Genomic DNA, 16,503 nt, shown 5'->3' on the forward strand with positions numbered 1-16,503 from the left:
TATTTATTTATTTATTTATTTAATTTTCTTTGTCTTGCACTTTCTACTTTCTCAACTAACTTTTTGTCTACACCTTAACACTCTGGACGCCTTGGTTTTATTTGTTTTTGTTAAAATATTTTATTTATTTTTAAATCCTCCTCACCGCGGCGCTTATAAATCTTGATTTTTTTAAATAATTTTTCTTGCAACTCCCTCCAAGCATGGTGAAGATACACAAGTTTTTTTACACAGTTAGGCTCTGGTAGGATTTATAGCTTTTCCCAAAATATAATACACTCCCGAATGATGAGATTAGAGGTTTCAATAACATTTAATTAACTTCGCAAAATATGTTAAAAACTACTGCAAAAACTTGACGATTAACGGTAAATTTGTGCCTATTATTTGATAAATTTACGTCCCCGACTAAGAAAATACTTTTTTTATTGCTTCTTAATTCCACAGCCATCTTCTAAATGTCAAACAATAGGTGTTTATCACGAGATTAATTGAGAACAAATGACAAATACCGCGAATACGCACCGCTACTGCCGCGCAACATGTTTCGATGCAAGTCGGCACGGGTTATCGTACTCCAAATAAGGTAAAAATTTATTTCCGAGTGTTTTAGAGGCAAACAAACAAAACTAAGACCTATGCGTTACAAATTTAAAACTTTGAAAAATAAGGGACACCCTAGCAACCAATGAAGCCATTAAAGCAATAAAATCTTTTGTAGGAATTATTTCTGATTTAAAATCTAATTCTTGCTTTATCTCTTTTGTGCATAGAGTCAGAACTTATGAAAAAGATTTAATACGTCGATATAATTAATGATTTTGCTAATTTAAAATCTCGCAAGAAAATAATGTAAAACTTATTTGATCTCATTGTCTGTCACCATTAACTGAAGTTATAACCTTCTATATATCGTCCATTTGCGACGACACTGTGATATATCAAAAACAGTGGTTTTACAGAAATCGACTTTTAAACTTTTGAATGACCATAACTCTTAAAATAAGGTTAGGATTACCTAATTGTGTATGAATCGTTTAAAGATTAACTATTAATGAATTTAAATATTTATAGTAAGACATAACTTTGCGTCTAAATTGATGAAATTATAGCGATTGAAAAAAAAAGAGACAACTTATCACGTTATTCTAGTAAAAAATAATATTTTGAAGACGGCAAGTTCAGTTGTCACGTTGTAGATGATATAAAAAAATATATTTATATAAGTCATTATTTAGATAAAACGTTGATCTTGAAAAATTTTTTTTTATTTTACTAACATTACAATCAGTAAAAATGAGGTAATTATTGGAACAGGCGAATATTTCGCTTTGCCATGTTAAATTTCACTTATAAAAATATTATCTAAGTAGACAGACAGTTGTATACATACAATATTTAAGTTCACATTAAGTTTTCTTATTCTAAAACCTAATACTTATCAAAATAAACGAAAAACTCTCAAAAGTAAAACCTCGTAAACTACTACAAAAAAACACAGTAAGAGAAACTGTACTAAGTATGTATGTATGCAGAAAAAAAATTGTAGGTACCTACTAGGTTAGTAAATAGATGTTTTTTAACAGACTAGTTATGACAATTTAATCCTAAAACTATCAACGCAAAAATCGCCGTCTCCGGCGCATAAAATGGCAAAAAAGCGACATTTTTGTACTTTTAGGGTCTTTTAATTTTTTATACTTATTTAAAATTAAATTTATAAAAGATATTTAAATAATGTATTAATAGTGAAAAATAACAACCACTATTATTTTATAAATAATGTAGCCATTTTATTGGCGTAGTTTTTCTGCAATAGTTATACCTACCTATTGCAATATTATTATACAAAACAATGTTGCGCCCGCCAAAGTAAATTTGGGCAAGATGCGATAAAATTCCATCAATTGCTGATGATCTGTAATTATATTAAAACATTAAAATACCTTTTTTTGCAGAAAGCAAAACATAGCCAATACAGCTAAGTAGTGTCCGACCGAATGTTCGGTTTCGGTTTCGTTTTCGGTTGAGTTTCGGTAAAAACACGAGTTTCGGTTTAGTTTCGTTTTCGGTGGCAAACTTGCCGAAACTACGACCGAAACCGAATGTGCATTCGGGAGTTTCCGCGCTGTTATCGGTCATGTTCGGCGCGTTGAATGAGGAATGAATCCGATCCCGATCAGAGCCAATGTCGTGATTTGCTCGCTTGTTTGTTTGCTGTTAGTTTTGTTTTGTTGTGGTGGCGAATTTTCGAGTGATTTATTTTGAATTTGGTAAGTTTTATCTCGTTTTATGTCGTTACAACAAGAGCGGGTAGAAAACATAAAAAAAAAAATATTCAATATGACTGATAAAAGTATAATCAAGTTTAATCTAACCTATACATTTTTTTTGGTTCGCAAAGGCTATACGTAAACAAACATTAGTTAGGTACTTAGTTAGTTATGACTGTAGTGCATTTCATGGTGATAATATTATGGATTCAGAGTTTCAAAGTTCTTTTTAGTATTTATCACCAAGGTATCCAAGTGGCAAGTACAGTAGATACTAAATTACGTACTACCAATTTTGTATTGAGAAATTATTAAAGTAAAAGACCCGACCATGGGACGGGTTAAGTAGATGTCCTGAATGTTGCAAGTAATTAAAAAAATCTAGACTTTTCTTTTTTAATAGGTACATAATTTGATACCTTTTAGAGTAAAAAGGCGCTTTCGTTCGTTTCAGCCGAAAGACGTCCACTGCTGGACAAAGGCCTCTCCCAAGGATTTCCACGAAGACCGATCCTGCGCCGCTCGCATCCAGGCACCTCCCGTGACCTTCACCAGATCGTCGGTCCACCTAGTGGAAGAACTTTCCTGCCCCAGCGGCCATCAGCTCTACGAGCTATGTGCCCCGCCCACTGTCACTTTATTTTAGCGATTCGAAAAGGCGCTTTATAAGTTCAATTTTAATGCAATTGAAAGAGAAAACAATAAAGACTGACTGATTATAATAACGTTTTCTTTATTTTTCCCTCAAAATATGAGCCTTGTAAGGAAGTTTCGGTTTCGGTTTCGGTTTCGGCCGAAACAGACACCGTTGCCGAAATTCGTTTTCGGTTTCGGTTTCGGTCGTAAAACTAGTTTCGGTCGGACACTACAGCTAAGTAACATTGAATAATTACATAATAATAAATAAATATATATCTGGGGTCATCCAACGCATTGCTATTCTAGCATACTTCTACTAATAGATAATTTTGTTAGCTATCGTCTTAGATTAAGCTAATCTAAGGCTATTGTATGATAATATAAAATATTTTGCTTGTTGTGTCTGTAAAAACAGACAGTCGTATAAGTATGTTTAATTTGCACTGTATTTCTAGTATTTGAACTATTCTTCAAAACGAATGTATGTTTATCAGTCTATATCTACTCATATTAGTTCCGACGTTATTGTAGCTCAAAGAGACCCTTTCACAGCGCTCGCATAGCGCTGTTTGTTAGTCATGTTGTCGGATTAGGTTGTGGAATTCCTTCAGGCAGTGCATCGCCACAAATGTTAACCTTTGCTTTTTTGCATTGCTAGTCCCCATCTGTAATGATATCTGGAGTTTAGTATTACTGTTTAGCGTATACAACGTGACAAGTAGATATACCATTCAATTTCAATAACATGTATTCTGCAATAACAGAACATCTACAAATGACCTACAACATATTTCCAATATAGGAAAAATTTTCATCATCTACAACGTTACTAGTTAAGATGTCCCGATGATACTTCGATTTTCTTACAAGAATAACGTGACATATAAATAATTTATCTTTTACTTTGCTTTTTGTTTTAGAAGAACACTGTGATAAGTATGACGTGCCACATTGTCGAATAAAATAAAAATATTTTAAAAACTTACCTTTGTCATCAATACCGCGGTATCCTCGAGATGTCACGTTTTTCTTAAAAACGAAGAGCACCTCACATCTCAAAGCGCAGGTGGCAACTGAACTGTCACAGTGTCGAAGCCAACTAGATCGCCGAACGAGCCAGCGCTATAACGTAATATTTTGTCTCTTTCTCTCATAGTATTGTTGTTTTTGGAGTAACAAATACCCTGTTTTTGGAGATAAAAGAACGCAAGATCGCGGTTCAGAATTTAGGTAAAACAAAAAATCGTATATGTCGAGATGTCACAGTGTCGTCGCAAATGGGCGATATATAAAAGAAAGTCGTGTTAGTTACTCCACTTATAACTCAAGAACGGCTGAACCGATTTAGCTGAAAATTGTCAGGGAGGTAGTTTAGAGCCAGGAGAAGGACATAGGATACTTTAAAAAAAAAAGTCTGCTTATTTATTGCCATTAAGGCGGAACAAAGTTCGCCGGGTCAGCTAGTTTTTAATAGTTTGTATTGTTTGTATTGTTTTTAAACTGTTAAGTCCAATAAAAAATATTTACCAAAAACAATGTTTACTGACCACACATTATTTTGTCTGTGTTCATATAGTGTAGGTATTTTTAAGTCATGACTTTGCCCACCTTAGGATTAGTACATACTGCTGTTTTTAGGTCAACATTAAACTCTTCATTACATAGCGGGTTGCAATAATAATCTAGTAACTGACAGAAATATCATTAAGTTCACAATCATACTAAAAACGGGATTAAACTAACGTATTGAATTTCAAAATTCAGTAGGTAGGGGCGGCAAAAATTGAATGGCCTACTAGCGGCAAATTTGTAAATCCGCCACTGATGATGAACTCCTTCTTCAGGAAGCCAAAACAGCGAAAGTGGACATGGCTGCATCCCAATGGCGCTATAAAAAATGAGATCGACTTCATCTTGTCGACGAAGAAGCATATATTCAATGATGTCTCTGTGATCAACTCGGTCAAAACAGGAAGCGATCACCGAATGGTAAGAGGCACATTGAATATCAGACCCAAGCTCGAGAGGCGTCGACTGATGAAGTCTACGCTCCGCCCAGCGCCCATCCAACTCCAAAACCCCGAAAGCTTTCAGCTCGAGTTGCAAAATCGTTTCGAATGCCTAGGAGACTGCGAAAATGTGGACGAATACAATGACAGGTTCGTGGAAATTGTCCAAACGACTGGGTCTAAGTTCTTTAAAACCCGTCGTCCAAAAGGAACCAAAAAGATCTCTGACCTCACCAATAAACTTATGGAAGAGAGACGAAACTTGGTTCTGCAGTCCTCTGAAGATGCTGCTCAGTATCGGCGTCTTAACAGACAGATCTCCAAGTCTTTGACTCGCGATCTACGCCAATTTAATACAGATCGTATTAAAGAGGCGATTGAGCGTAACAAAGGCTCTAAAGTGTTCGCTAGGGATCTGTCTGTTGGCCAAAGTCAACTGACCAAGCTGAAGACCGAGGATGGCAGAGACATCTCGTCGGGGCCTGAGTTATTGGAAGAGGTTGAGAAGTTCTACGGACAATTATACACGAGTGTACGTACACCTGTCACAAATCTAGCCGAAGACCCAAGAGCTAGACTGACCCGACACTACACCGAAGATATCCCGGACGTCAGCCTGTACGAGATTAGAATGGCTCTCAAACAGCTGAAAAACAACAAGGCACCGGGTGATGATGGAATCACGGCTGAGCTTCTGAAAGCAGGCGGAACGCCGGTACTAAAGGCTCTTCAGAGGCTGTTCGATTCCGTCATACTTGAGGGAAAAACGCCTACGGCATGGCACAGAAGTGTGGTGATACTTTTTTTCAAAAAAGGCGACAAAACCTTGTTGAAAAATTATAGACCCATCTCACTTCTGAGCCATGTCTACAAGCTGTTTTCGAGAGTCATCACGAATCGTCTCGCACGCAGGCTCGACGACTTCCAGCCTCCCGAACAAGCCGGTTTCCGAAAAGGCTTTAGTACCATAGACCACATACATACGCTACGGCAGATTATACAGAAGACCGAGGAGTATAATCAGCCACTTTGTCTGGCGTTTGTGGACTATGAAAAAGCCTTCGACTCGATCGAGACCTGGGCAGTGCTACAGTCTCTCCAACGGTGCCAAATTGACTATAGATACATCGAAGCGCTGAAGGGCTTGTACGAAAACGCCACAATGTCGGTCCGCCTCCAGGATCAGAACTCGAAACCTATCCAGTTGCAGCGAGGGGTGAGACAGGGAGATGTCATATCTCCGAAACTGTTCACCACCGCCCTGGAAGATGTTTTCAAGCTTCTGGACTGGAGCGGATTCGGCATAAATATCAACGGCGAGTATATCACACACCTTCGTTTCGCGGACGATATCGTAGTCATGGCTGAGACCGTGGAGGACCTAAACACAATGCTCGATGGCCTCAGTAGAGCCTCTCAACAAGTGGGTCTTAAAATGAACATGGACAAGACAAAAATTATGTCAAATGCCCGTGTTGTACCCACTCCTCTGAAGGTTGGAGACACTACACTCGAACTTGTTGACAATTATGTATACCTGGGACAAACAGTCCAGTTAGGTAGGTCCAACTTCGAGAAAGAGGTTAATCGTCGAATCCAACTCGGCTGGGCAGCGTTCGGGAAGCTTCGCGAAATTCTCACGTCCGAAATACCGCAGTGTCTCAAGACAAAAGTATTTGACCAGTGTGTGTTGCCAGTGATGGTGTATGGCTCTGAGACGTGGTCGCTTACTATGGGCCTCATAAGAAGGCTCAAGGTCACCCAAAGAGCGATGGAGCGTGCTATGCTCGGAGTTTCCCTGCGTGATCGAATCAGAAATGAGGAGATCCGTAGGAGAACCAGAGTGACTGACATAGCCCGCAGAATCGCTAAAATCAAGTGGCAGTGGGCGGGGCACATAGCTCGAAGAGCTGATGGCCGCTGGGGCAGGAAAGTTCTTGAGTGGCGACCACGAGCTGGAAGACGTAGCGTGGGCAGGCCTCCCACTAGGTGGACCGACGATCTGGTAAAGGTCGCGGGAAGTACCTGGATGCAAGCGGCGCAGGACCGGTCTTTGTGGAAATCCTTGGGGGAGGCCTTTGTCCAGCAGTGGACGTCTTTCGGCTGAAACGAACGAACGAACGATGAACGATTTATGTCCGGGAGACCTTCCGTTCCACGATACCTTGTGTCATAATGTTTTCGCGGGTGGGTGAATCGACACCACCATACCACCGCGAAGGGAGACCCGGAGATCCCGTTCTTGAAAATAGGATTTCACTACAAGTACCTACCCGGTCACTTGAAAGCGTGGGAAGGTAAATAAGTGAGTGGATGGATGTGATAATGTGTTGCGATTCGTTTTGTGAATTAGAGTGAAGTGTTACCCCCTGAATATCTTGGATTGCTTGCAGAGTCAATAAAAAGAGGTAAGTGAAGAATTGGTTCAAAAGTAATAATAAAAGTGGGCGGTGCCGAGGCCGACTCGCGTCAAAATTTGTGAATGAAATACCGTTTGACCACGTTTGACCTAGGAGGGAGTTGCGCGATCGTAGGGCTGTCCAAAAATTAAAATAATAATTATTTATTTAGTTTTGTATGGGAAAATATTATTTATTAAATATTACGATATCCACTTTCTGACACCACTATAGTATTTATATGAGTATGTTAACATGGGCTAGTTTCGGCTCATATACCCATTTACCTAACACCCTGTATATTGTAGTCTTAGAACATAGTATCAATTGTAATTTTTTGATTGTATGTATTATTGTACAATTGTTTGGGAAACCAATAAATAAAATAAAATAAATAAACTAACTAACTCAGCTGTAGAAACAACTCAAAGTGAATCTTAGCCACCGACAATAAGACTTTCGGTCTGTTTTGCGCCACCTCTCCAGTTATCGACGTGGAGATCGCAGGTCCTTAGCGACTTCGTCTTCCCAGCGGACCTGAGACGACATTGGAATACCAATGCTATCTATTTTTATGCCAATGCGCGTATATGATAAGTAGGTACGATAACGCTCACCTCTGATTAGTTTTGGCACGCCAGACATAGGTGGTCGCCCACTGCGTCCGAATCCTACGTACAATGTTACAATGGACGCTGGTATATTTTTATCGAGTGATATGAGAATAGAGAAGTGAAAGAATCAAGGTTGGAGCTGAACTCATTGATACAGTTTTCTTCAAAAGGTAAACATTGTTGATAGGGGTGTAGAGAAAGAGAAAATGATAACTTCTTCTAAATAAAATATCAACTGTTATGTATAAACCGTATCGATCAATGACCGATTCGCTATTTCTTTAGAGTCCTTCGTTTGTTAATCTCATTTATTTTTTGCATAGTAGGTACAAAGGTGCGATGCGATGTATGTATGGCTTCAGTTTCAAGCCCTACTAATGCATGGGTTTTCAGCAAACGCACTTTACTATGACCATAATATTGATCAACTGTATTACTTAATATCTCTGAGGGGCCATCCATAAAGTACGTCACACGAATTTCATGATTTTTTGAGTATTTTTTTTTATAAAATCAACATTATATCAAATATTTGAAACAATTGAAATGTGATGTCACGAAACTTAAGACCCCTCCCACCCCTTGTCACACCATGTCACACTTTGTCGACCCCCTCCCCCCCACTTTACGTGTGACGTACTTTATGGATGACCCCTGATGACTTTATATTTAGGTAATATGCAAAACCATTAAAAAGACGACTGCTAACTTAGCTGAAAATCAAGGAACAGTAAATACCAAGAAAAAAACTGTCACTAAATAAATTTAAAACATGGTTGACGACAGTTGTTTAGAAAGAGGGGACGGCGACGAAGAATATCGAATCACTAAAGATAAGCATGTTTATTCAATAAGAATAACAATACGTCGAAACAAAACACCGATCAAATGATCATGCACATAATGATGCGTACGCGCCTCATTGATATGTGAGTGAATGGAGAGAAAATAGCATGACGTCACGCGTCACGCGAACGGTTCAGTGAGAGTGTTAAGGGGCTGACATGAGCTAACTAGCGACAGGAATGGATTTATTTTATATATTCTAAAAATAGCCCAATTTGAAAAGAAATCCTTGGGGGAGGCCTTTATCCAACAGTGGAAGTCTTTTGGCTGAAACAAGAACGTGCCACGTGCCACGTGGCAGTAGGTTCGCCTTTTGTACCCTGCACTAAAGTTTTAAATGCTTAAATATTTTTGCGAAGCATTTTGATATTTTAATTCCAATAATAGGTTCCGTCTTATCAAAAAAAAAAATGGTTACCTAAAATATAGAGGGAAAGGTAGTAAAAAAAAAGTTAATTTACTCTTATTAAATGCTTGACATTCCTTGTACGCAAGCTTCATTGTTTCCTTTTCTTAGAAATTGGCCTTATTATAGAGTTAGTTACATTAAAGTTGCTGGCGCTATTTGCTAGTTAGCTCAAGACGTCAGCCTCTTATGATGACAGTTCTTTCTTCGTGGAGGAAATTGTTGGGGCATCCATTGTTCTTTGCTTATTGTTTGATTTCCTCTAACGATGTTAATTAAAATAAACTACTTATCGGTTTCATCTAATTTTAAGAATCATGAGAGATTAAGTACTTCTAGCACCACGTAGACAAACAAATCGATACTTCGAATTCGATGCTAATATTATAAATCTGAAGAATTTGTAAGTTGAACGCGTCAATCTCAGGAACTACTAATCCGAATTTAAAATGTTGTTGTTTTCCGATAGTCCATTTATCGAGAAAGGCTAGCAACAAAACCTTAGAAAAAAAATTATGGTTAACTGTCTTGGTCAATAATAGGTAACCTTAATGCAAATGACTCTACAAGGACTTGCATGCAACTAAGTGGGGTTGTTACAATAATCTGAAGAAATCAGTTTAAGGTTATGATAGGGCAAATGCAAGTTAAATGTTTATTCCATGTTTATAAGATAAATTTTAAATCCCTAATATCTATTCACGTCATAGTCCGCTTAAATCCATAGGCATCCTGCAAGGCACATCACTGAGCCCAATTCTTTATTCTTTTTCAACCGCCACCAGTCACTTTGCAAGTCAATTTATCGAAGTATGTATTCAATATACGAGGTCTCTACTCTATTTTAACGTCATACGTATCGTCGATGGTAATTCTCGATACACTTTGTTAGACGAATTCATCAAGGCTATACGTTTCCGATCGATTCTCGTTTATTATGCACCGTTCTCGATTATTATCGGCGTACTATGAGGATACGGAATGGTAGTAATCATAGAGCTGTATTGTTGTTTAATTTTCCTGATAAAAATTGTAATTAATATTGAGGTTCTAGTTTTTCATGTTTCTAATTTATGTTGAAAAGGCTCATCATCAGAATATTTTCTGTGACGACTTTGTGGTCTAATGGTAAAAGAATTCGACTACCCTCATTTTTATAAAATGTCCTGGGTTTGATTCACAGATGTAATAAAGCAATTGCCAAGACAATATGCTCCTAGTTTGGTTTGGATCAATTTCATCCATCAAGAAATAATATTTAAATTCCGTACCTTATAGGATGGGTATGTTAAGCCTTTAGTTCGATTAAGACACCTACGATGTTCCATCAAGTCCTGTCAACATAATTCTCAGTAGCGTTTAGCAACATTAAAAGAATAAGTAGAATTATTTAACAACCTCACCAAATATCCACATGTAAGTATTTTTGGAAATAAATAGTCCAACAAAACATTTTTATCAGCGCAAAGTTATCAAAGGGATGAAGTACAACAATAATAGTGTCAGCGACAGCCGAAAAGATAAATACTATCAACTTCCTGATAAAAGTGTTAAATTATAACTGTTTTGATTTACAATATTATTATCCCAAACTGTTGATAACAGTGTTATTGTGGCAAAAAAGGAAAATATGACCTTGAGTTGAACAGCTGAATAATATCCGAATATTTTTGCTAGCACGTAGACAATTCGTAATTTTGGAAGCACGTGTAAGTACCAGACGTTTTATCATCATCATCATAAACTTTTTGCAGCCTTAGGACGTCCACTGCTGAACATAGGCCTCCCAAATGATTTATTTTCCTTATTGACGATATCGTACATAAAAGACGTTTCACTAGTTTAACTAAGTAATTTTAAAATTATCAAATAGTGTTTGTTTATTATTTAGGTAATTTTGTTTCATCTAGTAATAGTTGTACCTACTAGGTTCAAATGCGTAGGTACATAGACTAATCTTAGCTGAGTTTCCTCCACCACCACCTTTTCTCTGCACCAGTTTTCTCCCAAAGTAGTTGTAGTAGAGCAGTCTATAATTGAAGCTATTTTATAACTTTCCTGATAAGGGGTATATTAAGTATTACATTTTTAGTAAATTATTTGAATTTGAACGGTTTCAAAACCCAAGATATTAAGTATGTTGTCATCAACATTGATGATTACATTACTTGGGTCAAAGGTTACTTAAAAGCTAAAGGAATGTAGCACTCACTCACTCACTCATCACGAAATCTCAGAAACTACAAGTGCTAGGAATTTCAAATTTTGCATGGGGGTTCCTTTTAGAACGTAGGTGCTCACGAGATTTTGCAAAATTCAACCCCTAAGGGGGTAAAACGGGATCCACGCGTATGTACTAAATCGCGGGCGTGCGCGGGCGGCCGCTAGTTAATAATATAATTTCAAAATACTAGCCCAATTTAAAATTGGAGCATATTTTCAATACAATGAGCTAACAATAGCACCTAATCTTATCGGTCTATTGTATTAATATTATCTACACTAATATTATAAACAGGAAAGATTTGTTTGTTTGTATAGATTAGGCTCCAAAATTACTGGACTGATTGGAAAAATTCTTTCACGACTAGAATCCTACTTTCGGATGAACATAGGCGGTACGATGTTCGCCGCGTCAGCTAGTCAACAAATAAAACCTCTGTTCGGATTCTTAAAGATACTCGTAGCTCTTCCAACAATCACCTAATGATATACACTCACGCCCGTATTCACAAACGATGCTTGCTTAAGTGAAGCAGCAAATTAAACGCACAGCGTTGAATAGAGCTCTGTGTGTGATTGGTTCGTGTGTGTCCCTGTACGTCCACGCGCACTGTGAGACCTCATAGTACTGTTTTTGAATACGAGCGTCAGTCTTTTTCAAGCCTACTGAAAACACTGATAGTCTCTACTATCCTGGATTAAAACCTGGATTCAAGTACCTAGGCCATAGTGCTCAAAATATCTTTCTTGCATTTGGTTCCCGAATCTTTATGGTATTTTTAATGCGCTAATTCGTAGTAAGTAGGTATTTAAATTACGGGTATCACAGCATTAGGTATGTAAATTATTTCCGCAGCTAAACACACATGTAATAACTAGTTATTTAATAATAAATGAAACTGAATAATAAGTAGGCGCCTTACGCAATTGATAAGCGTGTAATTTACATACAAAACCTAGGTATTAAAATTAGGTATTCGACTTAGTTAATCTATGCACTCGTTTTGTACTTACTTTTAGACTAACATATGATTAAGCGTACATTCAATACCTACAGATAAGCGAATTAAAATTCAGAGCCATGTTTTGTAGGTAATAAAATGAATAAAATGTAATAGTTTAATGATTTATTATCACAGTGATCCGGAGTTCGGCATATTATTATCATTCTGAACATAGCTATTTTGTGGAGTTACCATAGGTACTGTGCTAGCGTACCTACTTTTTAGGGTTCCGTAGTCCTGACAAGGAACCCTTATAGTTTCGATATGTCTGTCTGTCTGTCTGTCTGTCCGAGGTTTTGCTTGGAAACTATTAGCACTAGAGAGCTGTAATTTTGTGGAGGTATGTATATTAATCACGCCGACAAAACGGTAGTTTTTTAATAATCGAATATGAAAATTTAAGAATAAGAATAAGAAGTTCATTACATGTCAAATTTTCAATAAAATAGTTTTGCAAGTCGTTGGTTATTTTATCGGATATTATTTATCATTAGGTTTTAGTCCAATATTTTCTGTATAAATTTTCCTTCCCGTTAGTTTGGTTTGGATAAAAATATCCAGTTATTTTTTACAATCCATCTATTTTATCCATTTCACTTTCATCTATTTTCTACATAGTACTCGTAATTTGTACATAAATAAATAAATAAATAAATTTGTACATGCTGAGCCAAGGGTTAAGGAAACCCTTAACATACAAAACTTGCACAAAAAACCAGTGTGAAGTGTGAACACACAATGGCTTTATAGCTTCTTTCTTTTTTAAACATCTGTTGAAGTAACTGCTGCTTCAGAAAAATAATCCATAAGTCCTAGTGGCAATACAGCCTAGTTTTGCAAATAACCGGATGGAGAGGAAAAAAGTTATGTTTTGAACTTTGGACGTTTTATAACGCGCACGGTCCAGCGGACTTTATCGCACGTCCTGGGGTTACTGACTTTTGCCATTATTACTAATTTAGTATTATTTACTGATAATTTAATAAGGAAATTGAAATACTTATTTTAAAATTGTTTAATTGCAATTTTAATACTACTGCTTCACAGAGCGTTAGGACTTAGAATCGCCTAAATTGTTCAGTCTTTTATATGTATTTTTTTCTTTTCTTTTTTTTTGAGCTGTAAAATATTAAAAAGTTTTATGTCGTTTACGTAATAACTTTAATAATAAAAAGTAAAAACAAATTAAAGCCACCGTTTTGCATGTCAAAGGTTGACCAATTGGCGTTTTTTAATATACCACTTAATTGCTAATGGTTTCTTGTATCTTACTTGAAACTATTTTTGCTCGTTCATATTTTTTGCAATCTAAAAATTACACAGACAATAATCGTGTTAGGTATAAAATGCAATGTTTAACCAATTTTGATTTTATCTTCGTATTATTATTGTTCATTTTGTTTTTGGAAGGCCATTGCTTAATTTTGGGGCAAACAATTGCTTTTATTGTATAGTAAGGTACTTGATACAAATAAGGCCTACCTAACTTTAAATGCTTATAATTCAATAAATATTAACGCCAATTAACAAAAACAAGGTTAATTATCTTCTTGGATCCTTTAATTTTAGCAATATTACAAAAAATAACACAATTTTTAACTAAATCTATTCAAAATAAGCAAATTACGAAACCACTGATTTTGGCTTTATTAAATCACCTACACGGAATAAGGCCTACATGATTCAAATGCCTCTAGACCATTAAATTCAGGTTGTATTAAACAAAATGCGGTCTTATAACATTAAACACGTCGATTTGTTTGCGTTATCAAAATTTTACATACCAAGTAAACAGAAATATACTGTACATCTCTAGATAAACTTAAATTCCACTTATTAAGAATTATAAATAAATAATAGATAAAATTAAATATTCATAGTAACAAAGTAACGATTCCTTACATATATTATCAAAAAAAATATCAAAAACAAACAATATTGTTTTTTTGTATAGGGCTTATTAAAACACCGTGTTCGAATAAGGCCTACACATAAAACCTTTTAAATAAATCAGTTTAGGAACATCATTTAGTCTTGAATTTTTGTAAACAAAATGAGATATCAATTTTTGTTAGAACCAGGGCATAAAAAGGCTTCTGAATCATCTTTACGAACTCCTACACAATACTTGTGATACCACCTAAAGCAGTCATTTATGGTCGCGTATCTGCTACTTTGTCTTCGAAACAGGCATGATAATACCAGCTTTTATTCTTCTTTCCTTAAGAATTATACATATGGCTTCTTTTTTCTTATTTTTTATTGTTTTTGTATTTTGTTTCTTTTTTTACAGGTTTTGTAATTTTTTTTGACACTGTTTTCTTTTTCTTTTCTGTGCTGTTAGTAACATTCTTATTAAATAAATATTTTGTTACTCTTTGACTCATTTAGTTTAATGAATTTGTCCGTAATCAGGTGTTAACATAAGTATCTAATATGGCCTACCATGCTGAAATAAGGCCTAGGCCTTATTAGATATTTCGCTCTTGTTGTCTTTAAAAATTTACAAATAATGCATCTATAGCCAGTAGTACAAATTAAGGTAATTATTAGCTAGTAAGATATATTTAGAAACGATTACTAAGAAAAGCTTAATCTAAAACAGCGTTATTTTACCGAAAACTTAAGATGAAATCGCCGGATTTTTATAAGGGAGCACAAAATCACCAACCACCTTAGAAGAACGCGTGCCAATTGGTGCTGGGATCATGGATCGGGATGCTCTAGCACTCTACTGGGTTATAGGGCATATGAGTACGTGTCCTTGAAGTATTGTCCCGGTTGGATTTATTTATCTGTGTTTTCTGATGTATAGGCCTTATTAGAACGTAGGCCTTATTTGTATCAAGTACCTTATTTATTGAACTCGTAAATAGAGGATAAATATTTTATTTTTTAACAATTAACTATAAGTTATTTTTGTCGAAATATCCTTTGCGTGTCTCGGCCACAGGCGGGCCTTATAACCACTTAGTCAGTGCCTTCCTGGCAAACAAAAACTGATAAAAATCTATGTCTAGTTTAAGGCGTAGTATCTAAAAATAAATGAGAGACCTACTTGCCACTACATAGAAATGAAGTAAGTAGTACTAATTTTAAGAGACCTGTAAACATATTTTTTGCCAGTTTATTTAGTATCTAGGCCAGATCCACATTTTGATAACACATTTCAATATTTATTTAACCCAGAATCGATCTTAACACTTGAAACCATAATTCTTTCTTTCTTTCTTTCTTTCTTTCATTCTTAATTTTTTTAATTTAATTAAAGAAAACTTTTTAAATAAGTAAGTAGTCAAATATTTATATTCATAATTATTTTTTTCTTTGCTGAATACAAAACATCAAATTAATTAAAAAAATTAAAAAAATAAATTGGTTTACTCGTAAGTCAACGTACCTATTTATGTGAATGAAAAAATGGAAAACTAATGAAAACAAGTTTAAAATTTTCCCATAAGGGTTATTTAAATACTTCTCATAATTGCCATAGCTCTCAAGACACATGGCAAGTGCAGAAGAAGCGCAACAAACTAGTAGCCTTCAACAAACAAAAACATACCTCTCCCGCCACTGAAATTTCGCGGTATTTTTTCCCTCCTCTCCGTACTCCTACTGAATCTCCGCTCCAACCTTTTCTGGTGGTATATCGTGAACACTGTAAAAAATACTACAAGGGACGTGTACACGATAAAACAATTGTTTTCTAGAGTCCACACAGTCAGCGACACGACGTTCATGTTTTTAATATTGCGATCTATTAGTAAAAACGCGCGCGCGCGCGACCATGCCTAGCCGCGGACTGGCTGGATTGTTTGTAGTTTGTACTCAGCTTTACCGGCCAGCATCATGTGATAATCCTCTATTTTAAACTTTATTTTAAAGTAGTAAGACGCTTAAGAGCTTTTGGTTTTTGCAAAAAACTTGTAGACTATGCTCTTCTTCGAAACGGCTTCGCGAGCCTTGACTTTACGAAAATAATTGATGCAAAAAAATAATGCGGTGTATAAATATCTCACTAGCTGGGAGGTGCGGAGTTTTGCTGTTACTTGAAGGATTTTGAACTTTATGATACTGTATTTAGAGTATT

General features: G+C 36.0%; 1 protein-coding gene and 1 long non-coding RNA gene across 2 annotated transcripts in view; one reads left to right on the forward strand and one right to left on the reverse strand.

Moving 5' to 3' along the window:
- The window catches only part of LOC135077055 (iodotyrosine deiodinase), a 41,254-nt gene extending 25,031 nt beyond the window's left edge, over positions 1-16,223 (reverse strand). Inside the window, exon 1 of the mRNA XM_063971651.1 lies at positions 15,976-16,223. Coding sequence (XP_063827721.1) covers positions 15,976-16,153 — 178 coding nt within the window. The 5' untranslated portion in view covers positions 16,154-16,223. The remainder of the gene's footprint in view (positions 1-15,975) is intronic.
- On the forward strand, positions 1,988-2,998 carry LOC135076608 (uncharacterized). Its single transcript, XR_010258321.1, has 2 exons — positions 1,988-2,273; positions 2,728-2,998. It is a non-coding gene; the product is annotated as an uncharacterized LOC135076608 (long non-coding RNA).
- Positions 16,224-16,503: the final 280 nt, after the last annotated feature.

The sequence above is a fragment of the Ostrinia nubilalis genome, chromosome 12, assembly GCF_963855985.1.
Source record: "Ostrinia nubilalis chromosome 12, ilOstNubi1.1, whole genome shotgun sequence".
In the NCBI taxonomy this organism is placed as follows: domain Eukaryota; kingdom Metazoa; phylum Arthropoda; class Insecta; order Lepidoptera; family Crambidae; genus Ostrinia; species Ostrinia nubilalis.